Source organism: Pristiophorus japonicus, chromosome 16 (assembly GCF_044704955.1).
Source record: "Pristiophorus japonicus isolate sPriJap1 chromosome 16, sPriJap1.hap1, whole genome shotgun sequence".
NCBI lineage: Eukaryota > Metazoa > Chordata > Chondrichthyes > Pristiophoridae > Pristiophorus > Pristiophorus japonicus.
The window spans coordinates 88,928,041-88,955,970 of record NC_091992.1 but is presented as its reverse complement, the minus strand read 5'-3'; the positions used below and the strand labels follow the sequence as shown (position 1 = coordinate 88,955,970).

The 27,930-nt window shown below is 41.4% G+C and overlaps 1 protein-coding gene across 2 annotated transcripts in view; it reads left to right on the top strand.

Annotated features, from left to right (window-relative positions):
* The window catches only part of map2k4a (mitogen-activated protein kinase kinase 4a), a 152,773-nt gene extending 133,372 nt beyond the window's left edge, over positions 1-19,401 (top strand). For both annotated transcript variants that reach the window (XM_070857545.1, XM_070857546.1), the window contains 4 exons: positions 9,999-10,076; positions 10,276-10,424; positions 13,751-13,796; positions 17,028-19,401. In XM_070857545.1, coding sequence (XP_070713646.1) covers positions 9,999-10,076; positions 10,276-10,424; positions 13,751-13,796; positions 17,028-17,141 — 387 coding nt within the window. In that variant the 3' untranslated portion in view covers positions 17,142-19,401. The remainder of the gene's footprint in view (positions 1-9,998; positions 10,077-10,275; positions 10,425-13,750; positions 13,797-17,027) is intronic.
* The last annotated feature ends 8,529 nt before the right edge of the window (positions 19,402-27,930 follow it).

The window sequence follows — 27,930 nt, the reverse complement described above, 5'->3', positions numbered from 1 at the left end:
ACATCCCAACCAATTACCTCCAATTCCGTGTGCTTTTATTTCTGCTAATTTTTAGTGCAGAATTTTATCAAATGCCTTCTAGAAGTCCATATAGATAACATGAATAGATGCTGCCCTGTCCAGCACGTTGGTGATCTTACCATAAAAGTTAACTAGATTAGCCAGACGTGCCCCACCCTTCACAAACCAGTGCTCATACTTGCCCAAGTGAACCGAAGCGAGTGGATGCACGAGACCAGAGCCGGGAAACATAGAAACATAGAAAGTAGGTGCAGGAGTAGGCCATTCGGCCCTTCGAGCCTGCACCACCATTCAATCAGATCATGGCTGATCATGCAACTTCAGCACCCCATTCCTGCTTTCTCTCCATACTCCTTGATCCCTTTACCCGTAAGGGCCACATTTAACTCCCTTTTGAATATATCTAACAAACTGGCCTCAACAACTTTCTGTGGTAGAGAATTCCACAGGTTCACAATTCTCTGAATGAAGAAGTTTCTTCTCATCTTAGTCCTAAATGGCTTAACCCTTATCCTTAGACTGACCCCTGGTTTTGGATTTCCCCAACGTCGGGAACATTCTTCCTGTATCTAACCTGTCCAATCCCGTCAGAATCTTATTTTTCCATGAGATCCCCTCTCATTCTTCTAAATTACAGTGAATATAAGCCTAGTCGATCCAGTCTTTCTTCATATCTCAGTCCTGCCATCCCGAGAATCAGTCTGGTGAACCTTCGCTGCACTCCCTCAATAGCAAGAATGTCCGTCCTCAGATTAGGAGCCAAAACTGCACACAATATTCAAGGTGTGGTCTCACCAAGGCCCTGTATAACTGCACTAAGACCTCCCTGCTTCTATACTCAAATCCTCTCACTATGAAGGCCAGCATACCATTTGCCTTCTTTACTGCCTGCTGTACCTGCATGCCTACCTTCAATGACTGATGAACCATGACACCCAGGTCTCGTTGCACCTCCCCTTTTACTAATCTGTCACCATTCAGATAACCTGCCTTCCTGTTTTTGCAACCAAAGTGGATAATCTCACATTTATCCACATTATACTGCATCTACCATGCATTTGCCCATTCGCCTAACCTGTCCAAGTCCCCCTGCAGCCTCCTAGCATCCTCCTTGCAGCTCGCACTGCCACCCAGCTTAGTGTCATCTGCAAATTTGGAGACATTACATTCAATTCCTTCATCTAAATCATTAATGTAGATTGTAAATAGCTGGGGTCCCAGCACTGAACCCTGCGGCACCCCACTAGTCACTGCCTGCCATTCTGAAAAGGACCCGTTTATTCCCACTCTTTGCTTCCTGTCTGCCAACCAGTTCTCTATCCACGTCAATAAATTACCCCCAATACCATGTGCCTTAATTTTGCACACCAATCTCTTGTGTGGGACCTTGTCAAAAGCCTTTTGAAAGTCCAAATACACCACATCCACTGGTGCTCCCTTATCCACTCTACTAGTTACATCCTCAAAAAATTCAAGAAGATTTGTCTTTCATAAATCCATGCTGACTTGGACTCATCCTGTCACTGCTTTCCAAATGCGCTGCTATTACATCTTTAATAATTGATTCCAACATTTTCCCCACAACCGATGTCAGGCTAACTGGTCTATAATTCCGTGTTTTCTCTCCCCTTTTTTTAAAAAGTGGGGTTACATTAGCTACCCTCCAATCCATAGGAACTGAACCAGAGTCTATAGAATGTTGGAAAATGACTACCAATGCATCCACTATTTCTTGGGCCATTTCCTTCTTTAATCCCCATTTCCTTCAGGCCCTGGGGATTTATCAGCCTTCAGTCCCTTCAATTTCCCTAACACCATTTCCTGACTAATAAGGATTTCCCTCAGTTCCCCTTTCCTGCTAGACCCTCGGTCCCCTAGTATTTTCGGGAGGTTATTCGTGTCTTCCTTGGTGAAGACAGAACCAAAGTATTTGTTCAATTGGTCTGCCATTTCCTTGTTCCCCATTATGAATTCCCCTGATTCTGACTGCAAGGGACCTACATTAGTCCTCACTAATCTTTTTCTCTTCACATATCTATAGAAGCTTTTGCAGTCAGTTTTTATGTTCCCTGCAAGCTTACTCTCCATGCTCCATTTTTCCCCTCCTAATTAAACTCTTTGTCCTCCCCTGCTGAATTCTAAATTTCTCCCAATCCTCAGGTTTGCTGCTTTTTCTGGCCAATTTATATACCTCTTCCTTGGATTTAACACTATCCCTAATTTCCCTTGTTAGCCAAGGTTGAGCCACCTTCCCTTTTTTTATTCTTACGCCACACAGGGATGTACAATTGTTGTAGTTCATCCATGTGATGTTTAAATGTCTCATTGCCTATCCACCATCAACCCTTTAAGTATCATTCTCCAGTCTATCCTAGCCAATTCACGTCTCATACTGTCGAAGTTTCCTGTCTTTAAGTTCAGGATCCTAGTCTCTGAATTAACTGTGTCACTCTCCATCTTAATGAAGAATTCTACCATATTATGGTCACTCTTCCCCAACGACCAGATTGCAAATTAATCCTCGTTACACAAGACCCAGTCTAGGATGGCCTGTTCTCTAGTTGGTTCCTCGACATATTGGTCTAGAAAACAAGTGTTGTGGGGTGTACTACTGCAGGAGGTTACAAATATCGAGATAGATGTTGTCATGGAGGGATGTAAACTGAAGGATGAGAATTTTAAACTTGAGGTGTTGAAAAACTGGGAGCCAATATAGATCCAAGAGGACAGGACTGATGGGCAAGTGGGACTTGTTGCGGGGTAGTAGTGATACGGAGGTTGAATTGAGCATTCTTTGTAATAGATGATAGAAGTTCAGAAATTCAGTTTAGGGTTGAATCGGATGCTGAAGTTTCAAACCGTCTCGTTCAGCCTGAGACGGTGGGGACGAAGTTGGTGGTGAGGATGCAGAGTATGTAGTGATCGCTGAAGGCAATGTTTAGCTGGAAGAAACTGCGGCTGACCCAAGTCTGAATGTCGAACAAGAGATCTGACAGAACAAAGGTGTTGTAGGTATTGAGATTGAGTGGCAAGATAGAGCTGGGCATCATCAGCATACATGTTTTTCTATTTTAAACTGCTTTTCTATTTTAAACTGTATAATGTTTGCTTCAGTCAGAGCCTGTGATTTCTTTTGACATTTAGAATGCAGTGCAAAGATTGTTCATTGAGAATGTATTTTCTTTGTCAGTGGAAGGTTGAACATGATTTGTTTGTTTTTCCAAGTGATTTAATTAGATGAGTTGGCATTATTTGGTTCCTCTTGATTGCTCTCCGTGTCAATCACAAAGCCTCGCCTCCATTTTGGGTTGAGATTATGATTTCTCTTCTGAGAAAGTCAATGAACAATTGGGGTTTAAATATAATTTTTTGGTCTAATAACTTGCAAACTGCAAACAATTCAGTGTTTTGAGGTGGCTTGTTTTTATTTTTAAAAATTATTTGTCAGACGAAATCAGCAAACACACTAATAGTATACTAGAACCCCCAGGCTTACTCACTGGGGAAAGATGTGAGGGGGAAATGGTGACGCAAAAGGGACCAAAGATAAATCAGGAAGCAGACTTAATGGCAGATGGAGAGATTGTTTGATCCAAAATGGGCCAACGATAGTTTGGGCCCTTTTCCATTGTTAGCCCCTTCAAGACTGCTCTCTCTACCACCTCCTCCCTTGTAGACCCCAGGAACCCTTTTACTCTTGCCCCTCCCCCTGCGCCCGTCACTACAAATCCCTAGACCACCTTCCCACAACTGGCATCCTGCTCTGATTGCTCCCTCATCCCTGGACTTGCCCAATATACCAAGATCCTTTGCCCTACTCCCCCATCCGCAATGCTCCATGATCTCCTCTCAGAAACCCTCCCACTGTGCTTTTATACACTGGGACTCACTTCCCAGTACTCTTGGACCCCAGAATCTCACTCAGAAACACTATTCCCTGAAACCCCATCCCAGTGCCGTCAAACCCAGGTACCCTACCCAGTGCTGACTGATTCCAGGGTTGTTCCCAGCACTGATAAATCTGTCTCCCAGATAACGTAGCTTGGTTTAACAGTCCTTTAGTTGTAAAAACCTGTGACTCGCAATGAACATCAGTTAGTATAATTATGTATTTTTTTAATAATTCCAACTTTATACAATTCAGTATAAACAAAAGTGCCTTTTAGTGGTCTAATTATTTCCCTCTAATGAGACTTATTGCTTCCAACTTTTAGTACTGCCTTCTGAGTGGACAGAACAAATATTTGGTAATTAAACACAAGTTGAAATTGCTGGGGGTGGAGGGGCGATGTGGTTGAGGGGAGAAATAAGGAGAGTATAATCACAGCCGTCACTTATATTTGAAGGTCATCCAAAAATGGAAATCATTTCAATCTTACTGTGTTGGTATCATGAATAGTTCATTTTAAAGGCTGGCCCCAGCTGATGTAATCTCAGTAGAAAAGCATTTATTCATTTTAGCTATGTACCTATTGTTTGACTCTCAATCCTTAGAATTATATTTCCTCGAGCTTGATTAAATAACCGTATGTAACCATGATTTTAAATTATTGTCCATGAGACTTGCTTCTTGCTCTCGGGACCCTATTCTCACTAAACTGCTGACTACCCAACTTCTCTTCCTGGCCTCGATGCTAGCTGATGATGTAAATAGTTCCCTCTCCTCAGCTACTGTTCCGTTCCCTTTCAAATCAGCCGTCATCACCCCTCCTCAAAAAACCAACCCTTGAGCCTTCTGTCCTTGCAAATTGCTGCCCCATCTCCAACCTCCTTTTCTTCTCCCAAGTCCTTGAATGTGTTGTCGCTCCCCCAAATCCATGCTCATCTTTTCCGCACCGCCCTGTTTGAACCCCTCCAATCTGATTTCCGCCCCTGCCACAGCACTGAAACGGCCCTAATCAGTCACACATGACCTCCTCTGTGACTGTGATCATTGTGCAATATCCCTCCCCGTACTTCTCGACCTGTCTGGAGCCTTTGATACAGCTGACTACATCATTCTCCAACAACTCTCCTCAATTGTCCAACTGAGTGGGACTGCCCTCGCGTGGTTCCACTCTTGCCTATCCCGTTGTAGCCAGAGAATCTGCTGCAATGGCTTCTCTTCCCACTCCTGCACCATTGTCTCTTGAAGTCCCCCCAAGGCTCTATCCTTGGCCCCCTCCTATTTCTCAACTACATGCTTCCCCCTTCAGCAATGTCATTCAAAAACACATGTATGCTGACAATACCCAGTTCTACTTTACCGCCAACTCTCAACCCCTCCACTGCCTCTGTTGTCAGACTGCTTGTCTGCCATCCAGTCTTGGATTAACCGAAATTTCCTCCGGTGACATTGGGAAGACTGAAGCCATTGTCTTCGGCCCCCATCACAAACTTCGTTCCCTTGCTAACGATTCCATCCCCCTCCCTGGCCATTATCCCGGACTGAACTAGACTATTTGCAGCCTCAACATCCTATTTGACCCAGAGCTGAACTTCCGACCCCGCATGCTCCCTTGTCAAAGAAAGCCCACTTTCACCTCTAATATCGACTGTTTCTACTCCTGCCTCAGTCCATCTGCTGCTGAAATCCTCATCCGTGCTTTTGTTGCCTCCAGACTCAAGTATTCAAATACTCTCCTGGCTAGCCTCCCACCTTCCATCCTCACTAAACTTGAGCTCATTCAAAGCTCTGCTGCCCATGACCCAAGTCTGACTAAACCCTGTTTACCCATCACCCTTGTACTTACTGACCTACGTTGGCTCTCAGTCCACCAACGCTTCAATTTAAAATAATTCTCAAACTTGTGTTCAAATCTTTGTGGCCTTGCCCCTCCATAGCTCTAACCTCCTACAGCCCTACACTCCTCTGAGACCTCTTTGTTCCTCCAGTTCTGGCCTTTTGCGTATCTCCCACCTCTTTCGCCCCACTATTGGCAGCCATGCCTTCAGCCATCTAAGACCTAAAGTCTGGAATTCTCTGCCCCAAACCGCTTTGCACCCCCACCTCTGTCTCTTCCTTTAAGATGCTGCTTAAAACCTACCTCTTTGACCAATCGAATGGTCACCTGTTCTAATGCCTCCTCCTTTCGCTTGGTGTCAATTTTTGTCTGCTTGTGCTCCTTTGAAATGTTTTGAGACATTTTACTATGTTAAAGACGCTTTATAAATGCAAGTTGTTTATCTCGGAGTATTGGAGACTAATTTATTCATCTGGTTCCTACTGGTCTGTGGCTGTGGAGTATACTAGTCTGCAGTAATCTTTCCAGATTTTAACACTTACAGTTGTCAGCGTTTGACCAATTTGCAACACTCATCTTCACTGAGTGCTGTTAGTTGGCTAGAAAAGAGGTCTTTTTATTCAGCTGGTGACTGACAGATGTGAACAACCATTGCCATGCTTTGAGTCTCCAAAGCAGGCTGGTGAAAATTGCAGGTCAGAAATGTGATGAAATACTTGCCCAGATGGGTGTTGGCTATAACAGCACTAAAGAAGTTCAACGTCATTCAGGGCACAGCAGTCTGCCACTGAACTCCGTATCCACCCTCTACACCGCTAATGCATAGTGGCTGCAGTATGTACTGCCTACAGGGTGTACTGCAGCAACTCGCCAAACTTGTTTCGACAGCATTTCTTAGTCCCATGATCTCCAAGAACAGAGAATGATGAGAGTAGCAATGTCAAAGAATTCGCCATCACCTGCAGGTTCCCCCTCATGTTGCACATGATCCTGACTTGGGCATAAACTCTGGTTTCTTCATTGACAATGTCCCAGAATTCCCTACCTAATACCATTGTACGAGTATCATCACTACAAGGACTGCAGCACTACAAGGAGTCAGTCCAGCATCGCAGCCACCTCAAGGGAAGTAGGGATAGATGGTAATTGTGGTCCAGGAGAGGCGAGAGTTTGATCCTTGGAAGAGGCGAGGGCACGGGCCAGCCAACACTGCGATATGTGTGCCTGCTAGGTCCGTGCAACAGAACCAGTCTCCAGTCATCTTGGGTAATCCTTGCCACTGGACCAAGACCTAGCTCTATCAAGCCCGTGTGGTGGCTGGTGTGCAACGGCCACCACACGTTGTTAAAATTCACGCATAGGCATCTTCCACCCTTCAAGATGTAGTTCGGGATCTGAAACATTGAAACACCTGTGAACTCATTCCCTTTTTGGCACGGAAACAAGTCATCCTCGCTTCGAGGGACTGCCTATGATGATGGTGGTAACAATAATGTAGGACATCTATTTGCCTGATGTGAAGTGCATACCTATCTCTAGGTTGGGTCAGACCTTGACACAGATTGACAGGTGTCCAAGTTTAGGGGCTTCCAATTGTGCTCATCGGATACGTTTAACCAACTAAACCCACACAGTTTACACGAACAAAACACTTGTCAGCTTCCCATTTGCAAATCCAGCTTGAACAATCCTACCTGTCAGAAATATCGGTTTGCAAGGAGTAAGGTAGGAAGAATCCCAGTCCACAGTGACTGGTCAACCCCTCCAGATCTGTCATTAAGCCAGGCTAGTTGATCAGCCATAATCCTTTAGAGTACAGCAGATATGATTGACTTGGGTACAGGATTACTTCATCTATCTCACAGGATTGATTCTGTTCTAATCTCCCATTATTAAATGTGCTATCTTGGAGCTAGCTCAACCCCAGAAACACTCCACTTTTCCTTTCTCCCCTACCCCAGGATAAGTAGATTTTTAAACCCAGATTTCAGCCAGTGAAAACCCATTTTGCAAAAATGTGCTCCTACCCCTAAAATGGACCTCCTTAAAGTGCTCTAACTATTTTAAAATATTGTCTTCTCAGTAAACATTCCTTCACAGTAACCTGAGTAAATTATGATTGTTTTTTAATTTTCATTTATTTGATACGCAATTCTATAAGAATTAGAATCCCTAATTAAGTCTGTCAGCTTTGGAACCTTTGTAGAAGATAACCTAAAGGTTGAAAGAAGCATCTTTGTATTAAAAAAAAACTTCAAAAAAATTTTTTTACAAAAAATTCAATAAACAAAGACCGAAAATGTCAGTGTTCTTTCTATAAATCCACCATTCTGAAAGATAAATAGATTCAAAGCATTTTTGGAGTGATGGTCACAGAACTTGGCCAGACACACGGGTAATGGGGCGGTGTTTAGTATTTTAAAATTAGATGAGAGAGCCTCAGGGAAAAGAGATTGTTTGTACATCAAAGTCTCAGCTGTACTTGCCATGCATTATTTCCATTCATCAGCTTTCACAACTGGCATAGTTATATAAATTGCTGTTCAGAGGGCAAAATGATCAAGTGATTATGAAGTGTGTGACTGTTGCAGCGACTGGTCTTTATTGAAATTGCCCCTTGACGGTGAAGAGATCAGCATAATATTAGCGTGGCCGTCACAAATACGAAATATTCTGAAAGAAATTGGTCAATTTTTTTTAATTTTTAATACAGGAGGTTTGTCCGCATCTGTGTGAAGAGAGGTTAATATTTCAAGTGTAGACAATGGAATGTTTTTTATTTGTACGTTTAGTATTAAGCTGCAGCCCCAAGTTAGAATATTTGGTTTACAAAATGTATACATTTTGCTGCTGGCTATCTTGAGTAGCGCTGTTGAAGTTGGGATGTATTGTTAAATAGTATAGGTTACAAATTGAAGCCCAGGCAGTATTGGAAAATGCAGAAAACATAAGAACATAAGAAATAGGAGCAGGAGTAGGCTATTTAGCCCCTCGAGCCTGCTCTGCCATTCAATAAGATCATGGCTGATCATCTCCCTCAACTCCACTTGCCTGCAATATCCCCATATCCCTTGATTCCCTTAATATCCATAAAATAAACCAATAAAGAATGTTATAAATAGGGTTGAGTTTCAAACAGGAAAACAGTTATCATAATGCCACTCTTGTGGGTGACCTAAATTAAATGGCCTAACATTTTGGGTGTGACTCTTGAGGCATAGCTTCCAATTAATTTTGTACCAGAGTTGCAGTGGGTTAGCTCACTAGCCTTCCACTTCTGGGGTCTTGGTGCAAATCTGTCTCAGACTGTTGGGACTTGGGCTGCAAGGATCTGACAAGAAATGAGTTGGTAGAGGTCCAGAACACACAAAGATAGATGGAAATTGGCAGCTTTTCTAGATGCCCCAAGGATGGCTGGAGTGAGCACTGGAAAAATTCAAACTTGAGCTGTAGGGAATGCTTTACTGATGTTAGGGCTGGGTAGAGGGAATTTTTAAAATCATGTAACAAAGTATCCTATGCCTGATTTGTCACTGTCAAACATGGGAAAGTGTTCCAATCCCCCGCAGTAGTATCAAATCCACTTGGAGATTTGTGCTCTGTCTCCAGTCATTGAGATTTCGATGTTGCAGAACTGTAGTACTTTACTGATAAATTATCTAATAGTTTAATTGGTCTGGGTTACGTCTGCAATTCAGCAATGTTGTATCTTCTATCAACTGTACAGTCAAGCATCTTTAAGCTACTGCTTACTGAAGCACAACTTTTTAATTGGTTCCTGTGTGTGGAATTCTGGTAATATTTTGGTGTAGTCCATTTAGTTTATTCCAACAAAAGTTGAGTTCAAGTTTGCAATGATCTTAATCTTGATGAGGCCATTGGAGGAGTTGCTGAGTGGAGACATGGTGTCCTTCTCTAGGAGAAGGGAATAAATCCAGATAGAAAGTCAACCCCGGTCATTTGTTTGCACTTTGGGGGCAACTACCCAGTGTGTTACCCTGAAGGGTCAATGATATGTCTCCAATGAAGGATGAGTGGATGTATTTTCTGGTCTCTTCAAAGCAAATAGTTTGTTTTAAACAATCAAGCCTATCTCCATTTTCGGAAATGTCTGTGCTGGTCTTGTTTGAAATGGAATTTCTGTCTGGTTTAAATAAGTGAGTTCTTGTTCAAATCGGTTTCTCCATTCAGCTATAGTAAGCTTTAATAAAGTATGTTTTTTCTCCTCCCCTTCTGTCCCTACCCCCACCAAAGCCTGAAAGAATAGATCCAAGTGCTTCAAGACAAGGCTACGATGTGCGATCAGATGTATGGAGTTTGGGAATCACATTAGTGAGTGGTGTTTGTTGGACTTTTTAAAATGTTAGATTGAGTGAGTAAATCCACTAGAAATAAAATAAATCATTGTAATAGGCAGAATTTAAATTTTCGGGTTTATCTTTAAAAGAATATTATGGACTACTGAAAGATTCAGAATATGAATGTTAGCATTAATAATTTTTTTAACTTATATTTTTCTATTGTTCTCTAGTATGAACTAGCCACTGGACGATTCCCATATCCAAAATGGAACAGTGTATTTGATCAGCTAACCCAGGTGGTAAAAGGAGACCCCCCACAGCTCAGCAACTCTGAAGAAAGAGAGTTTTCTCCCAGCTTCATCAACTTTGTTAACCTGTGGTAAGAATGATGCAAAAGTAATTATCAAAATAGTGTCTCATTCTGTGTGCACTTTCACTCGAGTAGCACTTTTCTTCCTTCTGTGCTTTCCTGTCACGCCTATTTCTGTCGCAATTACATTCAACTATTTATTGGACTTGCATCCAAGATCGTTCTCCAAGGTTGGTGCTCTGCCCACGTACCTGATATCGTGAAGCTGCGTTTCCACAGCGCCACCCACCCAGGAGCTCCTTAACTCTGGCCAAAGACCCAATGCTGGTTCCTGGCTTCCCTGCTCCCACCAGATTCCCAACTATACCTCTGCTACAATGTTTGCACCTTGTGGACAGCTATATTGAATCAGTACAGTATTGATTTTAAAAACACTAAAAATTGCTTTAAAACTTTGAAGCTAAGAAAGCAGATTTTCCCATTCTATATGTGTACCTCGGGACTTGTCAGGTTTGAGAGGTTGGCAGGACATGGAATATTTCTCTCAGCTCTGTGTGTGTGTTTCAATTACAATTCCTTCTCTCTATTCCACGCCAGCTGTTTTAAACTTCCTGCTTCCATTGAGATAATCCTAAATATTCTAGTAAGAAGTTACTCAGATGTCAGTGATCTTGTACTGTGATTTCAGCCCTGTACGAACAAAAATGTAAAAACTGCAGTTCAAGCAGTCCTTCCTTTGCCTTCCATATCCCTGTTTTCTCATATTCCCAATTCTCTCTCTCTATTTTCACATTATTACTAATGTACCATATTATAACTCTTAATCTTTTTTTTAACAAGAACTGCTGTTTCACAGTCAGCCTTTGTATTTCTTCCTTTTGAGCCTGTGAAGTGTGAAGATTGTTGTGACTGCCATGTTAGCTTCTGACATGATTTTTATATAGCAAATAAAGGAGTGCTATTACTGGAAATAGTGTCTACAGCACTGGTAGCCTGATCATACAGAGATGAGAGCTTCCTGTGATGCCCTTAGTTAAATCTTTCATTGGCACGAGCCTCCAGATATTACAGTATTCCAATTCTTTATACATTTATCGGCTAACAAAAAAAGATTTGAGATAGCTGCTGTACCCCTGTATTAAGAGGTTAATAATGAAGCTCTTTGAGCAAAACATAATTCTGGTCTGGAGGGTTTCATCTCTTGGATATCAAGAGTCAGGTTGTAATGTACCTGTTAACTTTGCCGTTAAAATGCATCACTACTTAAGTGAAGATCCTAACACTTTTCTTTGCAGACAGTTCTTATGAGTTCAATGCTGCCTTGATTTTTCTGTTCTTAGTGTTTGCTGGTGGTAATCCAGCCCATGGGTATAAGCACAGAAGAATCAGCATGTATTACATTTTTGCTGCCATCTGGTGGCCACATGAAGTTTAAACTAGGGTTTGGGAATCATTTAGCAGTAATGAAATTGTGTACATGTTTAAGTGCCTGTAAAATGTATAGTTTACATCAACAGATTTATAGTTTACATCAACAGATTATCTGTGGATAACATTTCAAAGGATTAAAATTAATTGATTGAACTCATCCAATGTCTCCTGGGACGCAGATTGTCAATGAAAATGCTTCAGGAACTAATCTTAAATAGCTGATTGTCAGTGTGAAAGATATGTTTGTTTCAATCATTATACCTCTGCTTTGATCTTGTAAAATGACATCCGTTACATTTGATGAAACAAGTCATGGTATGTCTGGTGCTGAATGTTGCTTTTCTAATCCTACTGATTCAATGTGTAGTAAATTATTCATGCTTCCAAACTGCCACTGAACAATGGTGCTTAATGTATCATACAACCATAGACATTTACTTCGTGGAAGGAGGCCATTTCGGCTCATCGTGTCCACACAGGCCAACAAAGAACTATCTAGCCTAATCCCACTTTCCAGCTCTTGGTCCGTAACTCTCGGTTACGACACTTCAAGTGCACATCCAAATACTTTTTAAATGTGATGGGGGTTTCTGCCTCTACCACCCTTTCAGGCAGTGAGTTCTAGACCCCCACTACTCTGGGTGAAGACATTTCTCCTCAAATCCCCTCTACACCTACTAATTACTTTAAATCTATGCCTCCTGGTTGTTGACCCTTCTGCTAAGGGAAATAAGTCTGTCCTACCCACTCTAGGCTCCTCATCATTTTATACACCTCAATAAGGTCTCCCCTCAGCCTCCTCTGTTCCAAAGAAAACAAACCCAGCCTATCCAATCTTTTCTCGTAGCTAAATTTCTCCAGTCCAGGCAACATCCTTGTAAATCTTCTTTGCACCCTCTCTAGTGCAATCACATCTTTCCTGTAATGTGGTGACCAGAAATGCATACAGTACTCTAGCTGTGGCCTAACTGGTGTTTTATACAGTTCCAAGCATAACCTCCCTGTGAATGTAGAATTCACCCATTTGGGAAGTCTTTTATTTCTATACCCTTAATTATGTGGATTTTACGTAATTTAAGACTCGAGTTGGACACCGATTTCTGATTCTAACTACACTTCTGTAGAGAGAAGCCAGGTTCCAACAGACAAATCAGAAGATTCTCTGAGATGCAGCCACTTTGGTCTGCCCTCTCTTCCCAATGACTGATTAACAAGCAGCACCGGTGCAGGTCTGGGTCCGCGTCTCACGGTTAAGGAAGATATGCAACCTGGGAAGATTTCAAAGGAAAAATGCTGTGTACTATTTTAAAACCTCCCTTAGGCTGCCCTGGTAGCTAAGTGGGTAGACACACCACTTGTAGTGCAGTACTAAACCAAACACAGTAGAAAATGCAGGTGTGATCCCTGGTCTGTGCTGAGTTAACTTCTCTCAGCTGGGGCAGCAGATGAGCACGATAGCTGGGGTCAGTGCAACAGGGAGGGGACAAATCATTCAGAAATCCCTCTTTGCCTTGTTGGCAAGGCTGGCAGTTTTTAGTGCCCACTCTAGTTGCCCTGGGAAGGTGGTGGTGGGGCTGCTTCTTGAACTGCTGCAGTCAATGTGGTGAAAGTGCTCCCACAGTGCTGTTGGGTAGGAAGTTCCAAGATGTTGGCAATGAAGGAAAACCGACACGTGTCCAAATCAAGCTGGTGGGGAACTTGCAGTTATGGTGTTCCTATATACCCATGTCCTTCTAAGTGGTTGTCACCTAGCAAGCTGCTACAGAGCTGTTGGCATGTGTGACAGTGGGCACTTTCAGGAGGAAAAAGGGAGGGGGGAGGTTATTTTGGTGGAGGAGGGAGAAGAGAGGAATTAACTCTCAGCCAGTTAATGTCTGATGTGTAACCGAGCTTCCATTTGAAGCATTGTTTCAATATACTGTGCAGTTTACCTCTACATACTTAACAGTCTGCATCTCTTTTAGCCTTACAAAGGATGAGTCCAAAAGGCCAAAGTATAAAGAGCTTCTGGTGAGTTTAATTTATTAATTCACAAGCCCTAAATTTCCATTCTGCTTTTCTTTGTAAATAGGTTTATATCAAATAAAGGTTATTATCTTGTATTTTTAGTACACACTTTGTATGATTTTCAAAACAGTGAATGACCTGCAATAATGGCGGTGAAATGCGAGCATCTCAGTCAGTGTTTGTGAAATAATTTATCATTCTTTTGTTGACGGGCCATTTGCCTTGTCAAATTTCAGTTTGCAAATGTAATTTAGTTTTGTCTATGATCTAGCAGCTTTACTGTTAATATAGAAACCATCTGCAATTGCCATTAATAGTCTGTTACAATTCAGCCCTACTCTCGGCACTCTTGATTCGTGTTAACTAAATGTCAATATTCGTACGTAGACCCAAGTCTCCTATGAATTAAAGCTGTACCTCGATGTGATGTAAATCGGGTAGTGTGCCACAGAGTAACAATTAATCCCTTTTTTGGTTTTACACATGAGGCCACATGCGCCACCATCATATTCTCTTGCTCCTCCTAAAATTCAGTACATGCCATGCTGTCAGGCCAAATTAATCCAATTTGTTTACACTGGAGATGATTATAAATACACACAGCAAATAACTAGCATTGTATTTGACTTTCACCACAACAACAATTTACATTGCTATAGCACCTTCAATGTTAAGAAAGGTTCCAAGGTACTTCACAGGAGTGTTATCAGACAAAACTTTACACCAAACCACAGAAATATTGGGACAGAAATGGTCATAGGTAGGGACAGTATTTAAACTGTTCCAAAAGTAACGAATCCAAAATCTTTTAACTGAGTTTTTTATGTTAGCAAATAATACTCCAAGATTTCTCCCCCAGTAATGGGCAGTCAAAGCATACTTATACAGTTGTTCAAGGTCTCCAATCAGCAGATTTCCTCCGTCATTTCACTCAGTAGCCAGGTGATCAGAATATTAATGACTTCTACCACTGAGATAAGTAAGGTATAGATAGAAGTCATGTGGTTATGTTGACCTTGGATACCTGACCTCAACAGAAAATTGATCTCAATGTCTGAAATGGGTCTGCAAATTTGCGCGCGCAACATTTCAAAGGTATGATGAACCAACTTGATCTGAATAGTTCTGATTCGGCAGTGACCTCAAAGCAATGGCTAGCTGCCTTCCAACAAAACTAACATTTATCTCCAAACTGATTTGTGTATTTTTCTCTCCCGTCCCCCCTGCCCTGATCCCACGGTAAAAGTTTGGTCTCTGCTTCAGCTACCTGGCCAGTTTTAAATGCATTATTCTGTCCATTCTGAAGTCATTACAAACCACCACATCTGAAATGTTAACTCCTCTGTAGTCTCCACAAATGCTGACTGACCTGCTGAGTGTTTCTGTAAATTCCTATTATTTATAAGAGATGTGTTTGCGTTTGATGGATGACAAACCTCTGCTTCTGCACCAGCTTCCGTTCCCTCCGAGGCAGCATTTTACTGAGTCGAGCAGATGTTATATCTTAAAGCATTGAATTTTTTAAGTAAAAAGCAAAATACTGCCAATGTTCAAAATATGAAACACAAGACACAACACATAGCGAGTCAATCAGTGTCTGTGAAGAGAGTAAATTGGATTTGTTTTAGATACACACGCAAAACACAGATGCTGATTGACCTCTTTGTTTTGTTGAACTTTTTTCATGCTAAAATTGAGAAAATCCTGAGCTTAAGGTAACTTAAAATGGCATGGTTGTGATTAATTCACTGAATAACGAGTAATTTAGTGAACTATCTGAGAGGGTTGATGAGGGTAATGTGTTTGATGTGTATATGGACTTTCAAAAATTGTTTGATAATATACCACGTCATAGACTTGTTAGCAAAATTGAAGCCCATGGGATTAAAGTGGCAGCAGCAGCATGGAACTGAAATTGGCTAAGGGACAGAAAGCAGAGAGTAGTGGTGAACGGTTGTTTTTCAGACTGGAGGGAAGTGTACAATGGCGTCCCCCAGGGATCAGTATTGAGACCACGGCTCCTTTTGATCTATAGTAATGACTTGGGAATGCAGGGCATAATTTCAAAGTTTGCAGGTGACATGAAACTCAGAAATGTAATAGTGAGGAGGATAGTAAGACTTAAGGATATGGACAGATTGGTGAAATGGGCAGGTGCAGGCAGATGAAATTAAACTCTTGAGAAGTGTAAAGTGATGCGTTTTGGAAGGAAGAATGAGTAGAGGCAATATAAACTAAATCGAACAATTTTAATGAGGGTCAATGTGCACAATTCTTTGGTGCCAGGACAAGTTAAGAATTATTTTTTTTTTTAAAAAGCATACTGGATCCTTGGCTCTAAACAGAGGTATAGAGTACAAAAGCAAGGAATTAATGCTGAATCTTTATAAATTACTGGTTAGACCTCGGGTGGAACATTGTGTCCAATTCAGGGCACCACACTTTTCAGGAAGGATGTCAAGGCCTTCGAGAAGGTGCAATGGAGATTTACTAGAATTATACCAGGGATGCAGTACTTCAGTTACTTGAAGAGGTTAGAGAAGCTGGAGTTGTTCTTGGAGCAGCGAAGTTTAAGGGGAAATTTGATTGAGCTGTTCAGTCATGAAGTGTTTTGATAGAGTAAGTAAGGAGAAACTGTTTCCAGTGGCAGAAGGGTTGGTAACCAGAGGACACGGATTTAAGGTAATTGGCAAAACAACCAGGGGCGAGATGAGAAATTCTTGTACGTAGATAGTTATGATCTGGAATGCACTGTCGTTCTGATTCTATGAATAGTTGAATTTTCTCCGGTTCAACTCTTCAAGCTCCTGCTTTATATAAAATGGCTCTCTGCTTGTTTAAAGTTTTGCTTTGCATGCTGCTGTAAATTTCACTTAACCTGGTGAACATGTTCAAGGAAAAGTTCTTAATTTAGCATTCAAACTTGATTTGCTATTTGTTTCTGAGAAACTGATACCTGATATCTAAAACTAAATTTAAAACTGCTAGTGCTGCTGGAATTCTCAAGCTGTATTATGAATGTGTAAAGTTTAATATTAAATGCTGAATGGGTGAAGCTGTTGAAACAGCAGGGGCTTTACAGTTACCAGTAGAAATGTTTGTGTAATTTAAAAACAAACCTAGTGTTAACAGAAGTTTGCTGAGAGATCAAATCATCCAAAGGATGGACATCTTCATTTCAGGAAGAAATGTGATTTATATATCCGAAACATGCTGTTGTTTTCATTTATTCAGAAACATCCATTCATCTCGATGTACGAAGAGCGCAGGGTGGACGTTGCAAGTTATGTTTGCAAAATCTTGGATCAAATGCCCCCAACCCCTGTTTCCCCAATGTACGTTGATTAATTTTGCTGCTGAAAAGACAGCCTTTAAAACGGCTGAGAAATCAAGGTGTAAAGATTTGTTTTATGACACATTGCAGTGTTTCTATTTTTAACTTGCTCAAACAGACTGTGCAATAAAAATTGGTGTTACATTTTCTTTGTGTCTGCCCGCAACTGTCCATTTGAAAAGCCTCCTTCTTACAGTACCCACGTCATCACGAGAGTTTTTCTGGATCAGAGATAGTTACTGCTTTTTCAGGATAAATGTACGGAGGCTGCCAGTGTGTTCATTTAAATCTGGATCTTGGTGGGATATTGAGCAGCCATCATTGGGAAGAGTTTGAAACTGGAGACTTCTCAGTACAGTACTGGAAAGACCAAGTCTTGAACTTAGCTTTTCCCACCATTGCATAGAATATTTTAGGCAGCACCTACAAGGACTCCTAGGATATCTGCTTTGTCTTCAATGAAAGGAAACTTGTACATGAACAGGATACTTTGATCAGTACTTCGATGCAGTCTCAAACAACCTTGAGGAATTTTGCTTCACAGTGCAATAGATTTACTGATTTTTACCTTCTGTTGCTTTATAGTTAGTGTATATCATGGAGGAATGAATTCATCTGTATTTTAGTGTTAAAGTTGAAACGATTTTTAAATAGGGCATAACTGAACAGCATGTATTTCACCAAAAAAAGTGTGGACTGAGGTTTGCAATTAAAACAAAATTGATACATAAAGATTTGCTGCAAAAAAGAAAAGGTATTCCCCTGAAACGGAACTTTTATATGACTTAAATGTCATCCACTGTACAATAATATCTTTGTAACTATTGGGAAAATTAGCCTAGGCACCTGAGAAAAGTGTTTGAATATTGTCTATTGAAATCTAAAGAAAAGAAAGTGAACTATGGTGTAACATTGAGCAGCATGCTTAAAGAGTAAAGCATGCTGGAAAAAATAAGCTTGTGTTGAAGCAACGAATGTTTTCCTGTTTGTTAATCAGTCTATAAAATGTACACATTGATGTCTTAGGATTTTAGACAAAAGCAGACTATATATGGATTATGCAGTAAGCACCTGGCAATGATGTTCTTAAATGTTGCCCACCGACAGCTCATACTGTTGTTCAATGTGCTATTTTTTGCCAGAAATTATTTATGCAAAAATAAATGTGTATCTGTGACTGCTGTAAACCTTGAAGTTCTCCAGGTTTATCAGTGGCGTGATGACACCGATTGGCTCCTTGTTTGGTTTAGTTATTGGTTGTACTTGTCTGCTGAGGGAAAAACTGTTTAACGGCAAGAGAAATCAAAGAGTTCGGATGTTGGGTGCAGAGTCTTCCGATTAGTGTAATACCGCAGTGATTGCCCAGTTCCAGAGTGCTGTATGTTTGGAACAGTTCCGTTGCTAAAATAACTACAGGAAAGTTTTAATTTGAACTACACATGAACCAGAACTTATTGTGCTACACAAAAAGGATTCTTTGTGAGATTCTATTTTTCATACCAACATCTGTGGAGTGTACCAGTGTTTTGGGGATGAGTGATTTATTAGTTTTTGGAATGGACAAGTATATCCAATAAGTATTTCCTTTGTAGAGTCACTAAAGTTATAAAATTATGCAGAATTTGTGTTCCTCTGTCCTGCTTTCATGACTTAAGACACAAGCCCCTCTTTCCTCCCTCCAGCCTTGCTTTGCAGTTCAGTAATGTCTTCAATTCTACTGGTGGAGAAATGAACTTGATGAGAATGTCAAGAGACTTTTATTCAAATTTCTCAAGTGGAATGCCTGTTAAAAAAAAATTTAAAATTGGCAGTTTATTCGTATATTAATCTTAGATTATAATCTATTAAGGGTGAGGAATATATTACAGTGTATCTTTAAAAAGGTGTATAATGGTCACAAACTGTGAAAATAGAATAAGAACTGTACATTGTGAACTTTGGTTAATTTTTCTTTCCTGTACCATAGAAAATGTATAAAAAATATCAAAGCTGATGTGCAGGGATATCGCCTTACTTGTCTGTGAAAATGGAGCTCGCTGGGTAACATCACCATAGCATTATTTTATAGAGCTCATGGATATTTCTTATCCTGTATACTGGTTTGACTTCTTCCTATATTTAAAACATTATAAATGGAATCTTAAGTGTTCATGTAATAGTTCTATACTCTTGCCTGCAGGTCAGTTGTAATAAAACTAGAACGTGACTGTGACCTTGTTCTTGTTTTGTAAGGTCTGAAACACACAATTGCAAAAATAAACTCCAAATTGAAATACTGGAAAAATGCACAGCTCTATGTTCTCAAAAGATTAGATTGATGTGTTTTGTCTTTAATCATTCAGTCATCGGTAAATCAAGGCTCATGTACCTACGCTGAAAAGCTTGCATACAGCTTGGATTTTGAAATTGATTCCCATGGGTAATGAAGTAGTTTAACTTGATGAATGTGTAACCCATCACTAAAAGACTGGCCCTGTTCGAGTCGCAGGGCTGCTTGTTGCTCAGCGATGTTTATGTATTTTGACAAGGTCTCCGTTCACAATTATGTTAAATAGTGCTGCAAACTGAAGCAGGAATCTCTGCTAACAGATCCCATGGTGGGCTGATTTGTAATGTACCTGTAATAGAATCACACTTGAGAATAATTTTCCGTTACAATCCCTGTTAGAGTTGCATTTTCAAATGACTTGCTGTTTAGTTTTATGGAGATTGATTCACTTGAACAATTTAAAGAACTGCGAACAATTGCATCTAACTGTTGAGGAATAATCTGTGCCTGACTCTGATATTGTAAAATGCCCTTCCTGCGGCACCTATCCATGCAAGCAAGCACAGAAGATGCAACACCTGCTGTTTCATCACCTCCCTTCGCACTGTTCAGGGCCCCAAATACTCGTTCCAGGTGAAACAATGATTAACTTGTATTTATACTGTATTCGCTGCTCACAATGCAGTCTCTATGTTGGGGAGACCAAACTCAGATTAGATGATCGCTTTGCTGAACACCCATTTAGGCCGCAAGCATGTTCCTGAGCTTCCACTTCACCATTTTAATTCTTTATCCCTATGTCCTCTGCATCTACACTGTTCTAATGCAGTTCAATGGAAGCTCGAGGAACAGCAACTCTCAATCTTCCAAACTCAACATCGAGTTCAACAATTTCAGATCATAACCACTGTTCCCATTTTTTTTGGACAGCAGGTGCTCGTAATAATTCTGAAGACCTTCCCTTTTGTTCTTTCCTCTCCATCCCACTTGACCTGCCTCTGCACTTGCTTAAAACCTGTTGCATCTGTAACTTTTTCCAGTTCTGACAAAAGGTCACAGACCTGAAATGTTAACCGTTTCTCTCTCCACAGATGCTGCCTGACCCAAGTATTTCCCGCATTTTCTGTTTATATTTTAGTGTAAAATGAATGACAGCGAGTCGTCAGCAGCAGTCTGATTTACATTTCCTATTAAAATTTCCATTAAAGTCCAGCGGGAGCGATGTAAATTGGGTTTCTGCCTCGCTGTTGCTCGTTTTACACTATCCTACAAAGTCAAGATTATCCACTGTGTACTTGGTGTCTGCACAGAAACCCAGTGCTTTTAAAATTATGTAAGCTAGACAAACCCCACTTTCAAAAAAAATTGGGGGTCTGGTACATCTTTATTAACTCCTTCTGAAGATGGATAGAAACCACTGTCCTTCCTACACAGTTTAGGTCTAAGTTTGTGAATATAGTTACTCCGGAAAACCAGCAGGTGTAGTCTCTAATGTTCAAGCAGGAAGGGGAAATTGAATTTGTACTCCATACTCAATTGCTTTTCGAACAAACTAATTATTTCCAAGAATGAGCTCGATTGTAATTACTTTTGAGACATTTATTCCTACAAGCATATTTCTGCAACTAGGATTGCTTTTTTAATCTTTATTCATTAAAATCCCTTCAGTTTTTAAAGATCTGTAGAAGAAGATAATGTGAGCCATACTGTGAATCAATCTACACTCAATAACCGGGCAAAAATGCATTCACTTATGTATTGGAGATAACAGGAAATATGAGTAGGCCATATGGCCCATCGAGTCTATTCTGCCAATCAATAAGATCATAGTTGAACTTTTACAGCAACTCCACTTTCCTACCATCTCACTTTATTCTCCTTAGTGTCCAAAAAACAAAAGTGAATGGGCATTAGAAGGGTTTTTTTGGTCTGACAACAGTTTACACTACAAGAGTCTTGGTATGACTAAAGCCATGGATGAAACTGGCCACACAAAATGGAGGGGGTGGTAGATTGTGTTTTTTAATCCTGAAATTTGGGTTTCACTTCACTCCTATTGTTTGCAGTAATTGAAGATGTCTGTGAATATGTTCACATAGACTGCCTAAATATGGCTATAGTGCAATAAAGTTGTTGGTTGTACTGGTTAAGAGGGGACCTCACCAAACTTGAGTATTTCACTATGACTGTGTTTTAATACTCCATTATTGCATGTTGGCTTTATCCAGGCAAACTCTTCACTAATGCAGGTTTATAATACGAGAGACCATAACTTAAAAAAATTACAAAGTTTGGAATGAGCCGATGAATACGTTGCCAAGAAAATAACACTAAAGCAAACAATATAAAGGAGTTCAGACAACTGGAAGCATTTCTATAGCTGCAAGTGAATGAACAAATCTGCTGAGATGGATATGTGAAGTTAACCTACCTGTAAGGTATTGGTTTGTTTGGGCCTGATAACCTTTCCCTGATCCGGAGTATTATTACATTTATGTGTTTATCAAATAGTTGCTGTTAGCCAATCACGCGGCAGTCTCCAAGACCTAACCCAGCCACAGTGATTGAAGCTCCCTAGACCTTCAAGATTTAAAAAAAAAGTTGCTTTGTGATTGCTTCCAAAATACCTAACCTTCATTGGTCTAGATGCACTAATCAGGCAGCGGTTTCCAGGCCCAGGATGTTTAAAGCAGATAAATGAGTTTTCACCTGGCAAACTGGAAAGCAGAAAGAGCAGCAGGTAGCAGTGGACATGCGAAGCAGGAGCAGCCTGTACCACCCCTCGAGTCTGAACTTCTACATCAACTCCACTTTGCCACCATATCCCATAGTGCCCAAAAATCTTTCGATCTCGGTCTTGAATGTACTCATCTACTAAGCACCCAGAGCGCGCTTGGGTAGAGAATTGCAAAGATGCACCAGCCTCTGCGTGAAGAAATTTCTCCCCTCAGTCCTAAATGGCTGACCATTCTGAGACTGCACCCTGGTTCTAGCTTTTCTGCCTGGGGAAAACAGTCTCTCAGTAGCTACCCTGTCAAACCAAAGACTTTATACATTTCAGTGAGATCACCCCTCATTCTTCTAAACTCCAGAGAATATAAACCCATCTCTCCTCATAGATCACCCCTCTCATCCCAGCAATCATTCCAATGAACCTTTATTGCCACTATAATGTAAGTATATCCTTTCTGAGGTAAGGAGACCATTACTGTACAAAGTACCCCAGGTATAGTGTCACCAAAGCACTATATAATTCCAGCAAGACTTCCTTACTCTTATACTCCAACCCCTTTGCAATAAAGGCTAACATACCATTTGCCTTCCGAATTGCTTGCTGTACCTGCATGTTAACTTTCTCCGATCTGTGTATATCTAAATCCCTCCAAATACCAACATTTCCTCATCTCACCTTTTTAAAAAAAAATATTCTGCTTTTCCATTCTTCCTACCAAAATGGATAATTTCATACTTCCCCAAATAATGCTCCATCTGTCACCTTGCCCAATCACTTAACCTGTCTATATCCCTTTGCAGCCTCTTTACATTCTCCTCATAGCCTACTTTTGCACAGCTTTATATCAGCAAAGTGGGATATATTACACTTAGTCCCCCTCATCTAATGATAATTGTAAATAGCTGAGGCCAAAGCACTGATCCTAGGCACTCCACCAGTTACACCCTGCCATCTTGAAAATGACCTGTTTATTCCTACTGTTTTCTGTTAGCCAATCCTCAGTCCATGCTTATATATTACCCCCAATCCCATGACCCCTAATTTTATGTAACAATTTATTGTGTGACACTATTGCATGCTTTCTGAAAATCCAAATATACTACATCCACTGATTCCCCTTTATCAACCCTGCTAGTTACACCCTCCAAAAACTCTGAATAGATTTGTCATACAGAGTTCCCTTTAATAAAACCATCTTGACTCTGCCTAGTTATGATTTTCTGAGTGCCCTGTCACCACCTCCTTAATAGATTCCAGCATTATCACGACTACTGATGTCAGGCTAACTGGCCTATAGTTGCATGTTTCCCCTCTCCCTTTTTTGAACAACAGGATTTTATTTGCTACCTTCCAATCCACGAGGACTATTCTAGGATCTGGGGAATTCTGGAACATCAAAACATCTAACTGGAGTCACCTCTTTTAAAACCCCAGAATGTAGGCCATCAGGTCATGGGAATTTGTCAGCTTTTGGTTCCATTAATTTCTCCAGTACTTTTTCTTTAATAATAACTAAGTTACTCACTCTCACTAGACCCTTTGTTACCCACAATTTCTGCTATGTTCTGTGTCTTCTACTGTGAAGACATACAAAATATTTGTTTGACGCCTCTGCCATTTCCATATTTCCCATTATAATTTCTCCTGTCTCTGCCTCTAAGGGCCCATGTTTACTTTCACTGATCTCTTTTTACATACTTGTAAAAGCTCTTACAATCTCTTTTTTTATATTTCTTGCTAGCTTACTCTCAGATTCCATTTTCTCCATCTTTAGTAATTTCTTGATCATCCGGTGCTCATTTTTAAAACCCAATCCTCAGGCTTGCTACTCTTTTTGGCAATATTTTAATTTTTTAATCTAATTCTATGCTTAACTTCTGTAGTTAACTATGGCTGTACCACTTTTTTAATATAATTTTTATTCCTCAAGGGAGTGTATATTCATTGAGAATTCTGTATTTCTTTAAATGTTTGCCATTGTTCATCCGCCATCATATCTTTTAATCTAATTTCCCAGTCTACCTTGGCCAACTCACTCCTCAGCCCTCTGTAATTAGCTTTGTTTCAATTTAAAACCCTCGTTTTGGCCTAACCATTATCACACTCAAACTTAATATGAAATGTTATCATATCACTTCCCCAGAGGATCCTTTATTCATAGATTACTAATTAACCCTGTCTCATTACACAATACTAGATCTAAAATAGCCTGTCTCCCAATTAGCTCCTCAACATAGTGTTCTAGAAAGCTATATCTAATGTATTTCCTGAACTTGTCCTCCAAGCTTTTGCCAGTTTGATTTGCCCAGTCTATATGAAGATTAAAGTCCACTATAATCATGCATTAACCTTGTTCCATGTTCCTAATTTCCTGATTTATCCAAAAGCAAAATACTGCAGATGCTGGAAATCTGAAATAGAAACAAAAATGCTAGAAATACTCAGCAGGTCATGCAGCATCTGTGGAGAGAAACTGAGTTAACGTCTCACATCAATGTTATGGCAAAAGTTCATCGACCTGAAACATTAACTCTGTTTTTCTCTCCATAGATGCTGCCTGACCACCTGAGTATTTCCAGCATTTCTGTTTTTAGTCCTGATTTTTACTCTGTCCTACATTAGCCGTGTCCTAACTTGCATCAAGTCCTGCTCACCCATCACCACTGTGCTCACTGACCTATATTGGCTCCCGTTTAAGCAACATATCGATTTCAAAATTCTCATCCTTGTTTTCAAATCCCTCCATGGCTTCGCCCCTCCCTATCTCTGTAATCTCCTCTAACCCCACGACCTGTCGAGATGTCTGCGCTCCTCTAATTCTGCCCTCTTGTGCATCCCTGATTATAATCGTTCAACCATTGGTGGTCGTGCCTTTTATTGCTTAGGCCCTGCTTAAACCTCTCTGCTTCTCCACCTCTCTTTCCTCCTTCAAAACACTTCTTAAAACCTACCTAGTTGACCAAGCTATTGGTCACCTGCCCTAATTTCTCCTTTGTGGCTCGGTATCACATTTTTTTCTCATAATACTGTGAAGCGCCTTGGGAAGTTTCACTACGTTAAAGGCGCCATATAAATACAAGTTGTTGTTGCTGTTAGTAGGCCTATAAACTACTGTGCTTGTGCCCACCAGGCCAGGTTGTCAAAGAAGATGCAGGGGAGCAGACCAAACCCAGTAAGACCAGGAAGAGTAAAAAGGCAAATGAGGTGCTGAGTCTTCATGTGCGGTGGCTTTTTAAAAGATTTTTACTGCGTAGCTGGGTTTGGATTTTCATCATGGGGAGGCTTTGATGTGTCGAAGATGGGTTGGCATTTTCTGTATAGGAGGCTTGTATTTTGAGTAGAAGCTTAAATTCTAACATGGACATCTAGGATCTATAGCATAGCCAGGTTTGGGGGAGGGGGGGGGAGGAGGAGGGAGGAAAGAGAAAGAGAAAGAGAGGTGGTGCGGTGGTTAGCGCGGGAGGGCTGAGATTTTTAATTGCCTGCAGCCTAGTTAATGTGCTCTGTTATTCGGCTGCCTCGGGAACCTCTTATCAACAAAGGCAGACATTGCTGCGGAGTTTCAACATCAGCTCCAGTGCAGCCTTTGGCCGTCTGAGGAAAAGAGTGAAGACCTAGCCCTCAAATTTATCACCAAGCTCATGGTCTACAGGCCTTGACCATGGCGCTGCCCAGGACAGTGATAAGCTCTTTGGTGTATGTTCTCAGTTTCGTGTGGCTGGGGCTCAGGGCTGATCTAAATGTCTTGTTACACCACAGTCGCTCAAACATCTTTTTACTCATGATGGATTGGCTAGCGCCAGTGTCCAGTCCCACGACTACGGGTAAGCCATTCAATTTTACGTTTAGCATTATAGGTGGACATTTCATTGAAAATGTGTGCCTCCCGTGTACTTCAGCATCTGCCTCCTCTCTCTCGGGCTCGAAATTGCTTTGATCCACCATGGACTGATCTTCCTCTGCCCACGTGGTGGTTAGCAGGTTTTGCAGAGCTTGCAGCTCGTTTGCAAGCTCGTTGGAGGTGCCTCATTGTTCCACAGCTCTTGCATACATATCCTTTGAAGCGGCATGAATAGGATGAACGGAAGCCTCCACAACGCCAACAAGGTGTGAATTGCCTTGCATTCATCCTTTGTTGGGGACTCTGTCATCTGGGTCACCTGAGGCCTGCTGGCAGTTGCAGACTCTTGGGTTCTGCCCTGTACATTTCGGCTCGCAAACATAGTTCCAGTTAATTTATGAACATTGCTAGCACTTGTGTGCTGAGAGATTTGTTTGGTGTTATCACTGGTGGACTTAAATGCCTGTGCTATCGCAATGGCCTTACTGAGGGTCGGTGTGTCTATAGTCAAAAGTTTTCGTAGGATGGTCTCATGGCCAATGCCCAGTACAAAAAAGTCTCTGAGCATTTGCTCCAGGTAGCCATTAAACTCACATTGTCCTGCAAGTCACCTTAGCTCAGCGACGTAGCTCACCATTTCCTGACCTTCAGATCGCTGGCACGTGTAGAACCGATACCTCGCCATCAGCACGCTCTCCCTCGGGTTAAGATGCTCCCGAACCAATGTACACAGCTCCTCATACGACTTATCTGTGGGTTTCACCAGAGCCAGAAGATTCTTCATGAGGCTGCAGGTCGGTGCCCCGCAGACTGTGAGGAAGACCGCTCTCCTTTTAGCAGCGCTTCCTTCTCCGTCTTGCTCGTTGGCTACAAAGTACTGGTCTAGCCGTTCGACATAGGCTTCCCAGTCCTCACTCTCCAAGAACTTCTCCAGGATGCCCAGGGTTTGCTGCATCTTTGCGTTGGATTCGTATTCTCGTCGGCAGTTGTGTTCCTAACACAGATGAGGCTGCACACAGGGAGGTTAAAGTAAGTGACCTCAGTCTTTAATAAGACACTCCAGAGTGAGGAACAGGCCTTAAGGGCCGACTTATATACAGTGCGCCCAAGGGATGCTGGGATCCCTTGGGACTTCAGGGGATGAGCTCCGTGGTGGTAGAACAGAAACATAAAATTCTGACGGGACTGGACAGGTTAGATGTGGGAAGAATGTTCCCGATGTTGGGGAAGTCCAGAACCAGGGGACAAAGTCTAAGGATAAGGGGTAGGCCATTTAGGATTGAGATGAGGAGAAACTTCTTCACAGAGAGTTGTTAACCTATGGAATTCTCTACTGCAGAGAGTTGTTGATGCCAGTTCATTGGATATATTCAAGAGGGAGTTAGATATGGCCCTTATGGTTAAAGGGATCTAGGGGTATGGAGAGAAAGCAGGAAAGGGGTACTGAGGGAATGATCAGCCATGATCTTATTGAATGGTGGTGCAGGCTCGAAGGGCCAAATGACCTACTCCTGCACCTATTTTCTATGTTTCTATGTTACTGAGGGAGTACTGTACTGCTGGAGGTGTCGTCTTTGAGTTGAGTTGTTAAACCAAGGCACTCTCAAGTCGTTGCAAAGGATCTCATGGCACAATTTGAAGGAGAGCAGGAGAGTTGTCCTTGCAAACATTTATCTCTCAACCAACATCACTAAAACAGATTGTCTGGTCTTGTATCACATTACTGTTTATTGTGTACAAACTGGCTGCTGTGTATCTCTACATTCATCATCATCATCATCATCGGCAGTCCCTCAGAATCAAGGAAGACTTGCTTCCACTCTTAGCATGAGTCCTTAGGTGGCTGTACAGTCTAATACGAGAATCACAGTCCCGTCACAGGTGGGACAGACAGTCGTTGAGGGGAAACGTCAGCGGGGAGCTTGGTTTGCCGCACGCTCCTTCCGCTGCCTGTGCTTG